Raw genomic sequence first — 17,229 nt, 5'->3', positions numbered from 1 at the left:
AGCTCACCAGGGCAACCTGGAGAGGAAAAGGCTCTGGGGAGACATCAGAGTAGCTTTCCAGTAGCTGAAGGGGGCTATAGGAGAGCTGGAGAGAGACCTTTCTATGAGGGTTTGTTGTGACAGGCCAAGGGGCAATGGCTTTGAGCTGGCAGAGGGGATTGAGACTGGAGATATAAGAAATCCTTGACAGTGAGGCTGGGGAGACAGTGGAAGAGTTTGCCCAGAGAGGTTGTGGATGTCCCCTCCCAGGAGGTGTTCAAGGCCAGGCTGGATGAGGACTTGAGCAGCCTGGGCTGAGGGGAAGTCCTGCCCATGGCAGGGGGTTGGACCTGGATGATGTTCAGGGTCCTTCCACCACAAACCCCTCTGTGATTAGGACTGTTAGAGATACTGTGCTGTATGCAAGGGTTTGTAATGAGCCCCAAACTGCTTCAGTGACTGCATGACTCTGAGTCTTTAAACAATTCATTGCTCTTCAAGTTAGAAAACCAAACATTAACTGCAGACAACATCACCTTCAGCCTTGTTGCAGAAGAGTTCTGCTCTCAGCACCTTCCCAGGCTGCTTTCACGGCTGTCCCCTCAGCGGGTGGTGAGGACAGGGAGGAAGCTGGTGGTGAGGACAGGGAGGAAGCTGCTGGGGCTGCCCCTGTGGCTGCAGCAGGGCAGGGCAGGGACCTTGCTGCCGATGGGAATTAACAAGCCCCGAAGTGATTCCCTTCAAGGCCTGGGTTAGCGAAAGCTTTGTCTGCCAAAGGCTGGAGGCAAGCACATGTCCTGGCCTCCACCGTCATTTGTGCTTTGGTCTTCTAAGCAGCGCCTCCAGATTGGCAGGGCCGCCCCACAGCGTCCCGAAAACCTCCTTCTCTGTCCTGAGGGCAGCCTGCAGGGGCAGCTCTCCGCCTGCCGTCACCACCCTTTTGGCCGCCCGAACGACGCTGGCCGGCCCCGCTGTGTACTGCCTCAGCCAGGCTTGGGCTTCCTCTAAGGCTTGGGTTCCTTCTGACGAGGCCAGGGTCTGCTCTGAGAGCCCCAGGCGCAGGGCCGTCGGGGGGTCCACCGTGGTGGCTCCGCTGAGGAGGCGCAGGGCAGCCCCCGGGCCGACGATGCGCACCAGCCGGGCGCCCCCGCCCCAGCCCGGCGCCAGCCCCATCAGCCTGTGCACGAAGCGAATCTCGCTCCCCGGGCTCATCAACCTGCGTGCCAAAAACAAACAGGCAGAGGTCAAGCTGTGCACCCATGGCTGCTGCCAGCTCACCCCCACACGCTCCCCGGGGCTGGGGAGGAGGAGGAGGAGGAGCAGCAGCTGAGGGAGGTCAGGCTGGAGAAGAGGAGGCTGAGAGGAGACCTCATTGCTCTCTGCAGCTCCCTAAAGGAGGCTGCAGTGAGGCTGATCCCTAGGATCAGGTGATGATAGAATGAGAGGAAATGGCCTGAAATTGTGCCAGGGGAGGGTTAGGTTGGAGAGGAGGAAAAATGTCTTTGCTGCAGGAGTGGTCAGGGATTGGCAAAGGCTGCCCAGGGAGGTGGTGGAGTCCCCAGCCCTAGAGGTGTTCAAGAAAGCTGTGGCCATGGCACTTGGGGTCATGGTTTAGTGGCCATGGTGGTGGTGGGTTGCACTGGATGATCTTACAGGGCTTTTCCAACCAAAATGATTCTGATTGTTTGAGTCTCTATTTTCTCTTTCTCTCTGCCTCCAGAGACTGATCCAAGCTGACAGCCAGAGCTTAACTGTTCCCTCACTGCTTTAGCTGCAGCTTTGGAACCTTCTGGAACTGAGAGAGGTAGCCTGGCAGAAGGAAAGGTGTTTGGTGCCCACCCTGATAGCTGCAGCTGGTTCTGAAGGGCACTACAGATGGAGGGCAGGTGGCACTCATTCACAGTCATGCCTGAAGCCACTGTATGGCAGATCATCTGCTGAGAAGGCCAAGGGCATCCTGGCCTGTATCAGGAAGAGTGTGGCCAGCAGGAGCAGGGAAGTCATTCTGCCCTGTGCTCAGCACTGCTTAGGCCACACCTTGAGTCCTGTGTCCAGTTCTGGGCTCCTCAGGTTAGGAAGGATGTTGAGATGCTGGAAGGTGTCCAGAGAGGGGCAACAAAGCCTACCTGACCCCACCTTTTTCTCCCCTCTCTGTATGACAGTCAAGTGTATTATAGAATGGTCTGGGTTGGAAAGGACCTCCAGAGGTCATCTAATCCAAGCCCCTCTGCAGTCAGCAGGGGCATCCTCAACTAGATCAGGTTGCCCAGAGCCCTGTGGAGCCTCACCTTGAATATAGCTAAGGGCAAGGAGGCTGGGGAGGGGCTTTCAGCACAAGCCCTATGAGGGGAGGGAGCTGGGGTTGCTTAGCCTGGAGAAGGGGAGGCTCAGGGGAGACCTCATTGCTCTCTCCAACTCCCTGAAGGGAGGTTGTAGCCAGGTGGGGGTTGGTCTCTTCTCCCAGGCAACCAGCACCAGAACAAGAGGACACAGTCTCAAGCTGTGCCAGGGGAGGTTTAGGCTGGAGGTGAGGAGAAAGTTCTTCCCAGACAGAGGAATTGGTCACTGGAATGTGCTGCCCAGGGAGTTGGTGGAGTCCCCATCCCTGGAGGTGTTCAAGAGGGGATTGGATGTGGCACTTGGAGCCATGGTTTAGTAGTCATGAGGTGTTGGGTGGCAGGTTGGACTTGATGATCCTTGAGGTCTTTTCCAACCTCATTGATTCTATGATTCTCTGATTGTGGTGGTCTTACCATTGACCTGGAGAGGGGAGGTTCTGCCTGCAGCTTGCTGCTTGGTTAGAGCAGAGTTGGGCTGCTTTCTGTTCCATGCTCCAGAAGGTCTCCATAGGAGCTGGATTTGTAACTGCTCACTACAGCAAGGGATGTCAGGCTGGACATTCACTCCTGGCTCACAACAGAGCTGCCTCCTGTTGATGCTCAGGGTGCAACAGAACTGCTCCTCTGCAGAAGGCAGAGTTCATATTGCTCCTTGCAAAGACTTCACATCTCTGCAGCTTTTCTGGAGCCTCTCACCTCCCCTGCTGGAGAGCTCACCCTGGGGCTGACAAAGCCATCTCCCTGGAGCAGCTCTGCCCCAGCAGACTCTGCTATCTCCACACAGTGCTCACCCTGACACACATCAGAGCAGGGGGAAAGCCTCTAGGCACAGAAACATGCAGGAGAGGTCATAAAATCATGGAATGGTTTGGAAGGGACCTTAAAGATCATCTGGTTCCAACCTCCCACCATGGGCAGGGACACCTCCCACCAGCCCAGGCTGCTCAAGGCCTCATCCAGCCAGGGAGGGAACATCCCCAGGCTCCCTGGGCAGCCTGCTCCAGTGTCAGCTGCAGAGGAACAGAACAGTCCTTGCTTGCTCTTCAGAGGATGCTGTGCAGCCTGGGTGCTTACTGCAGTTCAGAAGACAAGGGATGGAAATGACACTTGGGAAGCAGATCAGCTTCTGCCTCAAGCACTAATTGGCTTTCTGAAGGTCAATCTTGGAACACCAAGAGCTGCACACAAGCCTGCTCCCTAGCCATGAAAACACAGAGGTGAACAGCTTCCAAAAGGGGCAAGGAAAGGACAGCCCTCCAAAAGCCACCAACCAAACAACAATGCAGCTGCTTGCAGGGCCTCCCAGCTCCCAGCTCTGCTGCTCTTCACTGTCAGCCTGCTTGGTTGCTTTGTTCTCAAGCAGGGCACCATCAGCATTCATGCCATGCTGCAAAACACCAGGGCTGAAGAGCTTAGGCTTTATCCCAGCCCCAACACAAAGCACAAAGGCAACAGCTGACACACCAGATTGCATGAAAGCCTTTCTGCAGAGACAGTGCAGGGAGGTGGGCTGACAAAAGCAAGACAGAGGAGTGGTGCAGGGGAGGAAAGGCTTGTGGCTAACATTAGCCAGTGCCTGCCAAACCCAGCAGATCCCAGGGAGCTCAGGTCTCCTTTCCAAAGGAAATCACAGAGTCACAGAACGTTAGGGGTTGGAAGGGACCCCTGGAGATCAAATCCACCCCCACTGCCACAGCAGCACCACCCAGGGCAGCTCACACAGGAACACATCCAGGCTGGTTGTGCAAGTCTGCAGAGCAGGAGACTCCACAGCCTCTCTGGGCAGCCTGCTCCAGGGCTCAGCACCCTCACTGTAAAGTCTTTCCTCAGGTTGAGGTGGAACTTTCTGGCTTCCAGCTTATCCCCCTTGTTCCCTGCCCTGTTACTGGGCACCACTAAAAGGAAGCTGTGCCCTTCCTCTTGACACCCACCCCTCAGATATTTATGGCCATGGATCAGATCCCCTCTCAGCCTTCCCTTCTCCAGGCCAAGCAGCCCCAGGGCTCTCTCTCAGCCTCTCCTCATCACACAGATGTTCCAGTCCTCAGCATCCTCATGGCCTCTGTTAGACTCTCTCCAGTAATTCTCTGTCCCTCTTGACCTGGGGAGCCCAGAACTGGACACACCAGAACTGGTCTCACCAGGGCAGAGCAGAGGGGGAAGAGAACCTCCCTTGACCTGCTGGCCACACTCTTAATGCACCCCAGGATGCCACTGGCCCTCTGGGCCCCAAGGGCCTAGGTGAACTCATTGTCCACCAGCACTTGCAGGTGGCTAAGTCTACTCTTTTCCATGCTAAACAGCCCCAGGGCTCTCTGCCTGTCTTTGTAAGGTAGGTTCCCCAGCTCCCTCAGCATCTTTGTGGTTCCCCTTCAGGAGCTCCCTGTCCCTCTTGCCCTGGGGAGCCCAGAACTGGACACAATACTGCAGGTGAGGTCTCACCAGGGCAGAGTGGAGGGGGAGAGAACCTTGCTTGACCTGCTGGCCACGCTCTTCTTAATGCACCCCAGGATGCCAGTGGGCTTCTTGGCCACCAGGGCTGATTGCTCTCTCATGGTCAGCTTACTGCCCACCAGCACTCCCAGGTCCTTCTCTGTGGAGCTGCTTTGCAGAGGACAGCCACTAACCTGTGCTGGTGGGTCCAGAGGAGGCCACAAAGATGATCAGAGGGCTGAAGGACCTCCCACATGGGGACAAGAAGGGAGAGTTGGGGCTGTTCAGCCTGGAGAAGAGAAGGCTGCAGGGAGACCTTAGAGCAGCCGGCTGAGTTTACACAGCAATGTGCTGACAGCCAGTGTCCCCTGGGAAAGCAGCAGTGAAAACATTGCCAAGGGCTTCACTCCAGCTGTGCTCAGCCATGTGGAGCTCCAAACCCACAAGTGGTCACACAGAGAGGAGGTCTCACAAGAGAGGTCAGTAAGACAGTGCTGGGTTTGTTGAATCTGAGACTGTCCCAAGCTCCACACAAAACACTGAGACAAGTAGGAGCAGGGCACAAAGCTGGGGAGGGGTCTGGAGGAGAGGGCTGGGGAGGAGCAGCTGAGGGACTTGGGGTTGTTTAGTGTGGAGAAGAGGAGGCTGAGGGGAGACCTCACTGCCCACTGCAACTCCCTGAAAGGAGGCTGGAGCCAGGTGGGAGTTGGTCTCTTCTTCCTAGCAGCAACTGCCAAGATGTGAGGAAATGGCCTCGAGTTGCACCAGGGGAGGCTGAGCTTGGATGTTAGGGAAATTTTCCTACCCAAAAGCATTTCAAAAGCTTCCAGCACCATCCCTGCCCTAGGTGATCCTGCTTTGGCAGGGGGTTGCACTTGATGATCTCTGGAGCTGCCTTCCAAGCCTGCTGTGATTCTGTGCTTGTGCTTCTGGAAGCCAGGATGTCACAAAAAGGTTGCCCAACACCCTGACCGTGCTGCCAGTGCCCTGGATTTTGTCCCCAGCCCTGCCTGACTCCAGGTGTCACATGAGGACACAGCTCCTGCCTTCCAGCCTTCTCCTCAGAGCTGGCACAGTGTGGAGGGAGGCAGCACCTGCTCCTCGGCTGTGGGTGCAGTGCGAGGGCAGCCAGGACTGCAGGACATGACTCTGACCTCACAGGATGACAGAGCCCTGAGTGCCCTGCATACAACAGAGGGTGGTGTTTGTCCAGCCCCAGCACATTTCCTCAGTGCCTTTGCCTTGACAGGATGCTGAGCATCAGCCACACCCCAGAGTCCAGGAGATGATGAGGATGCAAGGAACAGGTTCTGCACCATGAGGGTGGTGGAACACTGGCACAGGCTGCTCAGGGAGGTGGTTGAGGCCCCATCCCTGGAGATATTCAAGGTGAGGCTCAACAAGACTCTGAGCAACCTGATCTAAGTGGGGATGTCCCTGCTGAGTGCAGGGGGGGTTGGACTGGGTGATCTCTGGAGGTCCCTCCCAACCCAGACCGTTCTAGGATTACTCTGTGAACCTCATGAACCTCACCTCCCTGACATCCTCACAAAGGCAAGGCATTGGCCACTGGAGTCAGGATCAATAAGGTTGGAAGAGACCTCAGAGATCATCAAGTCCAACCTGTCACCCAACACCTCATGACAACTAAACCATGGCACCAAGTGCCACATCCAATCCCCTCTTGAACACCTCCAGGGATGGGGACTCCACCACCTCCCTGGGCAGCACATTCCAATGGCTAACAACTCTCTCTGGGAAGAACTTTCTCCTCACCTCCAGCCTAAACCTCCCTTGGCACAGCTTGAGACTGTGTCCTCTTGTTCTGGTGCTGCTTGTCTGGGAGGAGAGACCAACCCCCACCTGGCTACAACCTCCCTTCAGGGAGTTGGAGAGAGCAAGAAGGTCTCCCCTGAGCCTCCTCTTCTCCAGGCTAAGCAACCCCAGCTCCCTCAGCCTCTCCTCACAGGGCTGTGCTCCAGACCCCTCCCCAGCTTTGTTGCCCTTCTCTGGACACCTTCAAGTCTCTCAATGTCCTTCTTAAACTGAGGGGCCCAGAACTGGACACAGGACTCAAAGTGTGGCCTAACCAGTGCTGAGCACAGGGCACAAGGACCTCCCTGTGGCTGCTGGCCACACTCTTCCTGATGCAGGCCAGGATGCCCTTGGCCTTCTTGGCCACCTGGGCACACTGCTGGCTCATGTTCAGCCAGCTCTCAACCAGTACCCCCCAGGTCCCTTTCTGCCTGGCTGCTCTCAGCCACTCTGACCCCAGCCTGGGAATGTGCTGCCCCTGGAGATGTTCCACAAAGGCTTGGATGTGGCACTTGGAGCCATGGTTTAGTTGTCAGGAGGTGTTAGTTTGGACTTGATGATCTCTGAGCTCTTTTCCAACCTGCTTGATTCTGTGATTCTATAAGTCAAGAGACTTAAGCACAGGCTGCAGTTCCTGCCTGTGGAGACTTAACCTGGAAACCTACATACTGGCAGTTAATTACATGCCAAGGCTGTGACCTAATAATGGCAGCTCAGGAGCCTCAACCCTCCTAGGAAAGAAAAGGCAGGAACACTTTCATCAGTGTTCAGGGGCAGAGGGTACAGGGGTTTATTTGTAATTAAAGAGACCTCCTTCCAGGCTTGTTCACTGTTCCCACACACAACAGCAGGGCTGGGACAGAATCTCACCTGAAAGCAACTGCATGAGCCAGGCCCTTGGGCTGTTGCTGCTGTGTTTTGCAATAAGAATCACAGAACTGTCAGGGCTGGAAGGGACCTCAAGGATCAGCCAGTTCCAAGCCCCCTGCCATGGGCAGGGACACCTCACACTACAGCAGGTTGCTCACAGCCACCTCCAGCCTGGCTGCAAACACCTCCAGGCAGGAGGCTTCCACCACCTCCCTGGGCAACCTGTGCCAGGCTCTCACCACCCTCATGGGGAACAACTTCTTCCTCACAGCCAATCTCAATCTACCCATTTCTAGTTCTGCTCCATCCCCCCCAGTCCTATCACTCCCTGACACCCTCAAAAGTCCCTCCCCAGCTTTCTTGGAGCCCCCTTCCGATCTCGGAAGGCCACAATGAGGTCTCCTTGGAGCCTTCTCTTCTCCAGCCTGCACAACCCCAACTCCCTCAGTCTGTCCTCACAGCAGAGCAGCTCCAGCCCTCTGCTCATCCTCGTGGCCCTTCTCTGGACACCTTCCAGCACCTCCAGATCCTTCCTGGCACAGAGGCTCCAGCACTGGCCCCAGAGCTCCAGCTGTGGTCTCAGCAGAGTGGAGCAGAGGGGCAGAATCCCCTCCCTTGCCCTGCTGGCTGTGCTTCTCTTGCTGCAGCCCAGGCTCTGCTTGGCTCTCTGGGCTGCAAGTGCTCACTGCTGGCTCCTGTTGAGCTTCTCCTCCCTCAGCACCCCCAAGGCCTTCTCTTCAGGGCTGCTCTCTAGCCAGTCCCTGCCCAGCCACCTACTCATGTTTTGGACACCTCCAGGAACAGCAACTCCACTCTGGGCAGCCTGTTCCTGTGCCACTTACTGTTCAATTAATTGGGTTAATTGGATAGGTTTTGGAGGCTCAAAAAGCCCCAATTAAAGTTGTAACCAATAACTCCTTGCTAATTATACTCAGAGCTTCTTGAACTGCAGCAATGCAGTGAGTATCAGCCAGCCACAGCTGCTCCATGCTTGCCCACACAGCTTGCTAGCACTTCATCCCTCCTGCTCCCCCTCTCATATCTGCTCTCTCATGGAGAGCTTCTCAGGTTTCTGTCCCAAAGAATAAAGTCATCAGGCACTGCAGCAGTTGCTGCTTCAGAGCTGGGGCAGCAAGAAGTGAGGCTTCCAAAGTGAAACTTCTGCAAGCCTGCTTAAGCTAAGAATTGGTCCTGCTCTGGGGGGTTGGTCTGGTGCCAGCCTGGGATCAGACAGACAGCCCAGCACAAATCTGCTCTCTCTGCAAACCCTTTGGTCACTGATCCTCACCTGACACCTGCCTGAATGGCAACCACTGAGGGCTATAAAAATGAAGGCAAAGTGATAGAGGCACAGAATGGTTTGGGGCAACCTGTTCCTGTGTCTCACCATCCTCACAGTAAAGAGTTTCTCCTCATATCTATCTTACCCTACCCTCTCCCTTGCTAAGGGCTATAAAAGTGAAGGCAAAGTGATAGAGGCACAGAATGGTTTGGGGCAACCTGTTCCTGTGTCTCACCATCCTCACAGTAAAGAGTTTCTCCTCATATCTATCTTACCCTACCCTCTCTGTTGCTAATAGAGGCACAGAATGGTTAGAAGAGACCTCAAAGACTAGCCCATGGGCTGGGACACCTCCCACTACACCAAGCCACTCAAAGCCCCTTCCAGCCTGACCTTGAATGCTTCCAGGGAAGGGGCACTCAAAACCTCCCTGGGCAACCTGTTCCTGTGTCTCACCACCCTCAGAGTAAAGAGTTTCTCCTTCTATCTATCTTACCCTACCCTCTCTGTTGCTAAGGGATATAAAAGTGAAGGCAAAGTGATAGACTCATGGAATGGTTTGGGTCAAGAGAGACCTCAAAGACTAGCCCATGGGCTGGGACACCTGCCTCTACACCAAGCCACTCAAAGCCCCAGCCAGCCTGACCTTGAATGCTTCCAGGGAAGGAGCACCCAAAACCTCCCTGGGCAACTTGTTCCTGTGTCTCACCACCCTCACAGGAAAGAGTTTCTCCTTCTATCTATCTTACCCTACCCTCTCCCTTGCTAAAGGATATAAAAGTGAAGGCAAAGTGATAGAGGCACAGAATGGTTTGGGTCAGAAGAGACCTCAAAGACTAGCCCATGGGCTGGGCCACCTGCCTCTACACCAAGCCACTCAAAGCCCCAGCCAGCCTGACCTTGAATGCTTCCAGGGAAGGGGCACCCAAAACCTCCCTGGGCAACCTGTTCCTGTGTCTCACCACCCTCACTGGAAAGAGTTTCTCCTTCTATCTATCTTACCCTACCCTCTCCCTTGCTAAGGGCTATAAAAGTGAAGGCAAAGTGATAGAGACACAGAATGGTTTGGGGCAACCTGTTCCTGTGTCTCACCACCCTCACAGGAAAGAGTTTCTCCTCATATCTATCTTACCCTACCCTCTCCCTTGCTAAGGGATATAAAAGTGAAGGCAAAGTGATAGACTCATGGAATGGTTTGGGTCAAGAGAGACCTCAAAGACTAGCCCATGGGCTGGGCCACCTGCCTCTACACCAAGCCACTCAAAGCCCCAACCAGCCTGACCTTGAATGCTTCCAGGGAAGGAGCACTCAAAACCTCCCTGAGCAACCTGTTGTTGTGTCTCACCACCCTCACACCCTCCTTCCTCTGGCTGAGAGGGGACCTGATCAATGCCTATCAATACCTGAGGGGTGGGGGGCAAGTGGAGGGGGCCAAGCTCTTTTTGGTGGGGCCCAGCAGTAAGACAAGAAACACCAGGTACAAACTTGAACACAGAAGGTTTCACCTCGACATGAGGAGAAACTTCTTTCCAGTGAGGGTGACAGAGGCCTGGAGCAGGCTGCCCAGGGGGGTTGTGGAATCTCCTTCTCTGGACACATCCAAACCCCAGCTGGATGCATTCCTGTGCAGACTGCCCTGGGTGATCCTGCTCTGGGAGGGAGGCTGGACCTGATGATCTCTGGAGGTCTCTTCCAGCCTCTAATGTGCTGTGATGCTTGAGGTTTGAAGCAAATCCATGATACCCAAAATTAAACCCACCAACCCCCCTGCTGAGCCTCCCAGGCACAGAGTGTTCCAGGCACAGGCTGAAACTTGGTGTCACACAGGAGCAGGCTTGATGCCAGCCTGAGAAAGCTCCCCCCCCACACCCCCCCTTCTCTCCCAGCTCTTTGCAGATGACACAGGACTTTATTTAGAGCCACTGAATCATTTTGTACCACTCTCAGTGCATCCACTCCCCATCCCCCAACAAGAGCAGCCAAGTGTCAGGCTTCACAGAAAGCAGCCTAGCAAAGCAGCTCAGCTCTTCCCAGCACACACTGCCTCCTCCAAGGCACTCTTTAATTGGATTTATTTAGAATAAACCAAACCAGGTTGGAAGAGACCTTCAGGATCATCGTGTCCAACCCATCAACCAATCCAACACCACCTAAACAACTAACCCATGGCACCAAGCACCCCATCAAGTCTCCTCCTGAACACCTCCCACCAGCCCAGGTTGCTCAAGGCCTCATCCAACCTACTCTTGAACACCTTCAGGGAGGGCCCAGCCACAGCCTCCCTGGGCAACCTGTGCCAGTGTCTCACCACCCTCACTGGAAAGAACTTCTTCATTTCCAGTCCCAATCTCCCCTTTTCCAGCTCAAAGCCATTGTCTCCCATCCTGTCACTGCAGGCCCTTGTCAAAAGTCACAGAATCAGAGAATCAGTAAGGTTGGAAAAGACCTCAGAGATCATCAAGTCCAACCTGGCACCCAACAACCTCCTGACAACTAAACCATGGCACCAAGTGCCACATCCAATCCCTTTTTTGACCCCCTCCAGGGATGGAGACTCCACCACCTCCTTGGGCAGCACATTCCAGTGGCCAATTCCTCTTTCTGGGAAGAACTTTCTCCTCACCTCCAGCCTAGACCTCCCCTGGCACAGCCTGAGACTTCTTCCTCTTGTTCTGGTGCTGCTTGCTTGGGAGAAGAGACCAACCCCCACCTGGCTACAACCTCCCTTCAGGGAGTTGGAGAGAGCACTAAGCTCTCCCCTGAGCCTCCTCTTCTCCAGGCTAAGCAACCCCAGCTCCCTCAGCCTTTTGAACACCTCCAGGGATGGGGACTCCACCACCTCCTTGGGCAGCACATTCCAATGGCAAATCTCTCTCTCTATGAAGAACTTCTTCCTAACATCCAGCCTGAACCTCCCCTGGCACAGCTTGAGACTGTGTCCTCTTGTTCTGCTGCTGGGTGCCTGGGAGAAGAGCCCAACCCCCACCTGGCTACAACTTCCCTTCAGGGAGTTGGAGAGAGCACTAAGCTCTCCCCTGAGCCTCCTCTTCTCCAGGCTAAACACCCCCAGCTCCCTCAGCCTTTTGAACCCCTCCAGGGATGGGGACTCCACCACCTCCCTGGGCAGCACATTCCAGTGGCCAATTCCTCTTGCTGGGAGGAACTTTTCCCCTCAAACCCAGCCAACCTAGTGACTCAGGACAGAATCTGTTCCACTCTGAGGATCTGCTCCTGGTTCTCAAAGGCAAAACCAAACCCCCCCATCCAGACTGTGTCCCCCAGCATTATCAAATTGAGGAGCAATAGCAGCCCAGAGTGTGTTTCCCTCTCTTGTTGGTGTTATTAATTAAGTCCCATTTGGAGCTCCTGAATGGCTGTAATTGAGCTGCACTGGATGGGTGTGTTAGCAAGTAATGGAAGATGGATCAACAGCTGCAGTTATGATGAAAAGGATGGCAGCACATCAGAGGGATTGCAGCTGCTCTCAGTCCATGCAAATGAGAGTTGCTCCACAAGGACTGTAATTACACAGCATGTCACACAGCAGAGCTGGAGTGGAAGGAGAGAGCATGGGTTTCCAGCCAGCCAAAAGCCTGCCAGCTTTGTGCTCTTCACAGTCCCTGAACTCCTGGTCAGGGATAGGAGACATGGAAGGACAGGGACCTGTTGGAGTGGCAGCAGAGGAGGGCCACCAAACTGATCAAGGGGCTGGAACACCTCTGCTCTGAGGTCAGGCTGAGGGAGCTGGGGGTGTTCAGCCTGGAGAAGAGAAGGCTCTGGGGAGAGCTTAAAGCAACCTTCCAGTACCTGAAGGGGAGGGGGGGGGAATGGAATGGAATGGAATGGAATGGAATGGAATGGAATGGAATGGAATGGAATGGAATGGAATGGAATGGAATGGAATAGAATAGAATAGAATAGAATAGAATAGAATAGAATAGAATAGAATAGAATAGAATAGAATAGAATAGAATAGAATAGAACAGAACAGAACAGAACAGAACAGAACAGAACAAGACCAGACCAGACCAGGCTGGAAGAGAACTTCAAGATCATCAAGTCCAACCTATCACCCAGCACCATCTGATCAACTAAACCATGGCACCAAGGGCCTCATCCAGTCTCTTCCTAAACACCTCCAGTGATGGGGACTCCACCACCTCCCTGGGCAGCACATTCCAGTGGCCAATCTCTCTCTCTGGGAAGAACTTTCTCCTCACCTCCAGCCTAAACCTCCCCTGGCACAGCTTGAGACTGTGTCCTCTTGTTCTGGTGCTGGCTGCCTGGGAGAAGAGACCAACCCCCACCTGGCTGCAACCTCCCTTCAGAGAGTTGTAGAGAAGAGCTTACAAGGGCCTGTAGTGACAGGATGAGAGGTAATGGCTGGATCTGGAAGAGGAGAGATGGAAACTGGAGATGAGGAAGAAATTCTTTCCAGTGAGGGTGGTGAGACACTGGCACAGATTGCCCAGGGAGGCTGTGGATGTCCCCTCCCTGAAGGTGTCCAGGGGCAGGCTAGAGGAGGCCTTGAGCAACCTGGGCTGGTGGGAGGTGTCCCTGCCCATAGTGGGGTGTGGAACTGGATGATCTTTAAGGCCCCTTCCAAGCCAAACCATTTGATGAATCCATGAGTTGAGAGCCATGACTCCTGGCAGAAATAGCACCTCAAAAGCTTCCCACATCTCTCAGGTGCAATCATTAGAAGTCACTGACCCAGCATAGCAGCTCCTCAAAGTGCTGATCTTACCTGAAATCACAGGCTGTAGCAAGTTCTGCTCCTCCTCCAAAAGCTTTTCCTTGGACTAGGGCAACACTGATCAAAGGCAATCTAGACAAGAGAGTTTGGGGAGAAAAATGCATGCTTTTAGTGCTCTTTTTTTCCTCTCCCCATAGGAATGAGAAAAGAATTCAATCAAAGCATCTCCAACAGTAAAACTTGAGAAAAAGGCTCTGTTCCACTTCATGAGAATAGAATAGAATAGAATAGAATAGAATAGAATAGAATAGAATAGAATAGAATAGAATAGAATAGAACAGAACAGAACAGAATCAACCAGGTTGGAAGAGACCTTTGAGATCATCAAGTCCAACCTATCACCCAGCACCATCTGATCAACTAAACCATGGCACCAAGGGCCTCATCCAGGCTCTTCCTAAACACCTCCAGGGATGGGGACTCCACCACCTCCCTGGGCAGCACATTCCAATGGCCAATCACTCTCTCTGTGTAGAACTTCCTCCTCACCTCCAGCCTAAACCTCTCCTGGCACAGCTTGAGACTGTGTCCTCTTGTTCTGGTGCTGCTTGCCTGGGAGAAGAGACCAACCCCCACCTGGCTACAACCTCCCTTCAGGGAGTTGGAGAGAGCAAGAAGCTCTCCCCTGAGCCTCTTCCTCTCCAGGCTAAGCAACCCCAGCTCCCTCCCCTCATAGAGCTTGTACTGAAAGCCCCTCCCCAGCTTTGTTGCCCTTCTCTGGACACCTTCAAGTCTCTCAATGTCCTTCATATATTGAGGAGCCCAGAACTGGACACAGGACTCAAGGTGTGGCCTAACCAGTGCTGAGCACAGGGCAGAATGACCTCCCTGCTCCTGCTGGCCACACTCTTCCTGATGCAGGCCAGGATGCCATTGGCCCTCCTGGCTGCCTGGGCACACTGCAGGCTCATGTTCAGACAGCTCACAACCAGCACCCCCAGGTCCCTCTCTGCCTGGCTGCTCTCAGCCACTCTGACCCCAGCCTGTAGCACTGCATGGGGTTGTTGTGGCCAATGTGCAGCACCTGGCACTTGGATGTGTTCAATCTCCTGCCCTTGGACTCTGCCCATCTGTCCAGCCTGTCCAGGTCCCTCTGCAGAGCCTCTCTACCCTCCAGCAGATCAACTCCTGCCCCCAGCTTGCTGTCATCTGCAAATTTACTGCTGATGGACTCAATGCCCTCATCCAGATCATCAATAAAGATGTTAAAGAGCACAGGGCCCAGCACTGATCCCTGGGGCACACCACTGGTGCCTGGCTGCCAGCTTGGTGAGGAAGGAGCACTAAAGCAATTCCCCTTCTCATGTAACTGAGTCCCCAAATGAAACAGCAAGAACAGATATTAAATGGAAGCACAGCAAAGAAGGAGTACAGAATCACAGCATGTTAAGGGCTGGAAGGGACCTCCAAAGCTCATCCAGTCCAACCCCACAGCCAGAACAGGAGCACCTAGAGCAGGTCACACAGGGACACATCCAGGTGGGTTTTGAATATCCCCAGAGTGGGAGACTTCACAACCCCCCTGGGCAGCCTGCTCCAGGGCTCTGTCACCCTCACAGGGAAAAAATCCTTCCTCCTGTTTCCATGGAACTTCCTCTGCCTCAACTTCCACCACTGCCCCTCGTGCTGGCATTGGCCATGGCACTCTGGGACATGGTTTGATGGCCATGGTGGGGTTGGGTTGATGGTTGGATTTGATGAGCTCAGAGATCTTCTCCAACTGAAACAATTCTGTGATCAATTTGACTATGCAGAGATCAACTTATACAAATGGATCCTAAAGCTGAGCCTGAGGGCTCCTTGCAGAACTCCCAGGCAACCAGCACCAGAACAAGAGGACACAGTCTCAAGCTGTGCCAGGGGAGGTTTAGGCTGGATGGTAGGAAGAAGTTCTTCATGGAGAGAGAGATTGGCCATTGGAATGTGCTGCCCAGGGAGGTGGTGGAGTCACCATCACTGGAGGTGTTTAGGAAGAGACTGGATGGGGTGCTTGGTGCCATGGTTTAGTTGATTAGATGGTGCTGGGTGATAGGTTGGACTTGATGACCTCAAAGGTCTTTTCCAACCTGGTTAATTCTGCATTCTGTAACCATCACTGGAAGAGTTTAAGAAGAGCCTGGATGAGGCCCTTGGTGCCATGGTTTAGTTGATTAGAAGGTGCTGGTGATAGGTTGGACTTGATGATCTCAAAGGTCTTTTTGCAACCTGGTTTATTCTGTTTTCTGTAACTATTCTGTAGCCACCACTGGAAGTATCATAGTATCATTCAGGGTTGGAAGGGACCACAAGGATCATCTAGTTCCAAGCCCCCTGCCATGGGCAGGGACACCCCACACTACATCAGCCTGGCCAGAGCCTCATCCAGCCTGGGCTTAAACACCTCCAGGGACAGGGCCCCAACCACCTCCCTGGACAACCCATTCCAGGGCTTCACCACTCTCATGGGGAAGAACTTCCTCCTCCCCTCCAGCCTCAATCTCCCCACCTCCAGCTTCATTCCATTCCCCCTAGTCCTATCACTTCCTGAGATCCTGAGCAGCCCCTCCCCAGCCTTCCTGTAGCCCCCTTCAGATACTGGAAGGCCACAATGAGGTCACCTGGGAGCCTTCTCTTCTGCAGAGTGAACAGCCCCAACTCCTTCAGTCTGTCCTCATAGGAGAGGTGCTCCAGCCCTCTGATCAGCCTTGTGGCCCTATAAGAAGAGCCTGGATGAGGCCCTTGGTGCCATGGTTTAGTTGATTAGATGGTGCTGGGTGATAGGTTGGACTTGATGATCTCAAAGGTCTTTCCCAACCTGCTCAATTCTGTATTCTGTACTGCTCCTAGCAGTAGGTCTCCAACCTCCTGGGCAGCTTCACAGAACAAAGCTAACTCCCTAAGACTTTGTCTCAAAGATGATTTGGGGGAAAAAAAAGGAATCAAATGACAAGAGAATATTTATCTTCAAAGAGCTGTGAGCAGCAAAGAAGGATCCTATCACACAGGGATTTAAACAAATGGGATTACTTAAGGGAAGCTAAATCTAAAGGGAAGGGGGGACAAAAAGCTGTTTTTCAGCAGTACCAGATGGCAGAACTGAATGAAGTCCTCTTAACAAGTGGGAAGATGAAATAAATATATGAAATAACTGTTACCTGTGTGGGCTGCAGAAGCTGCTCCTGCTCGCTTCTCAAGAGCTACCAATTCCCACTGAGTCACAGAAGTTGGCCATGGAAATGCTCAGGGGCTTGGAGCACCTCTGCTAGGAGGCCAGGCTGAGGGAGCTGGGGTTGGCTCAGCCTGCAGAAGAGAAGGCTCTGGGGAGAACTAATAGCAGCCTGCCAGTACCTGAAGGGGGCTACAAGAGGGATGGAGAGAGACTGTTTGCAAAGGCCTGCAGGGACAGGCTGGGGACAGAGTGGCTGGAGGGCAGCCAGGCAGAAAGAGACCTGGGGGGTACTAGCTGACAGCAGCTGAACATGAGCCTGCAGTGTGCCCAGGGGGCCAAGAAGGCCAAGGGCATCCTGGCCTGCATCAGGAACAGTGTGGCCAGCAGGAGCAGGGAAGTCATTGTGCCCTGTGCTCAGCACTGCTTAGGCCACACCTTGAGTCCTGTGTCCAGTTCTGGGCTCCTCAGTTTAGGAAGGACATTGAGAGACTTGAAGGTGTCCAGAGAAGGGCAAGGAGGCTGGGGAGGGGTCTGGAGCACAGCCCTGTGAGGAGAGGCTGAGGGAGCTGGGGTTGCTTAGCCTAGAGAAGAGGAGGCTCAAGGGAGA

General features: G+C 53.9%; 1 protein-coding gene across 3 annotated transcripts in view; it reads right to left on the bottom strand.

Annotated features, from left to right (window-relative positions):
* Positions 1-449: 449 nt before the first annotated feature.
* Positions 450-17,229, bottom strand: part of ECHDC1 (ethylmalonyl-CoA decarboxylase 1) — a 42,296-nt gene continuing 25,516 nt past the window's right edge. For all 3 annotated transcript variants that reach the window (XM_068170387.1, XM_068170388.1, XM_068170390.1), the window contains exons 5-6: positions 13,466-13,546; positions 450-1,195 (exon numbers count right to left, since the gene is read on the bottom strand). In XM_068170387.1, the coding sequence (XP_068026488.1) occupies positions 790-1,195; positions 13,466-13,546 (487 nt within the window). In that variant the 3' untranslated portion in view covers positions 450-789. The remainder of the gene's footprint in view (positions 1,196-13,465; positions 13,547-17,229) is intronic.

The sequence above is a fragment of the Melanerpes formicivorus genome, unplaced genomic scaffold (assembly GCF_026170545.1).
Source record: "Melanerpes formicivorus ecotype bairdi unplaced genomic scaffold, bMelFor1.0.p_v2 SCAF_370, whole genome shotgun sequence".
NCBI classification, from domain to species: domain Eukaryota; kingdom Metazoa; phylum Chordata; class Aves; order Piciformes; family Picidae; genus Melanerpes; species Melanerpes formicivorus.
Note: the sequence above shows the minus strand (reverse complement) of the source record. Positions and strands in the feature narration are given on the sequence as shown.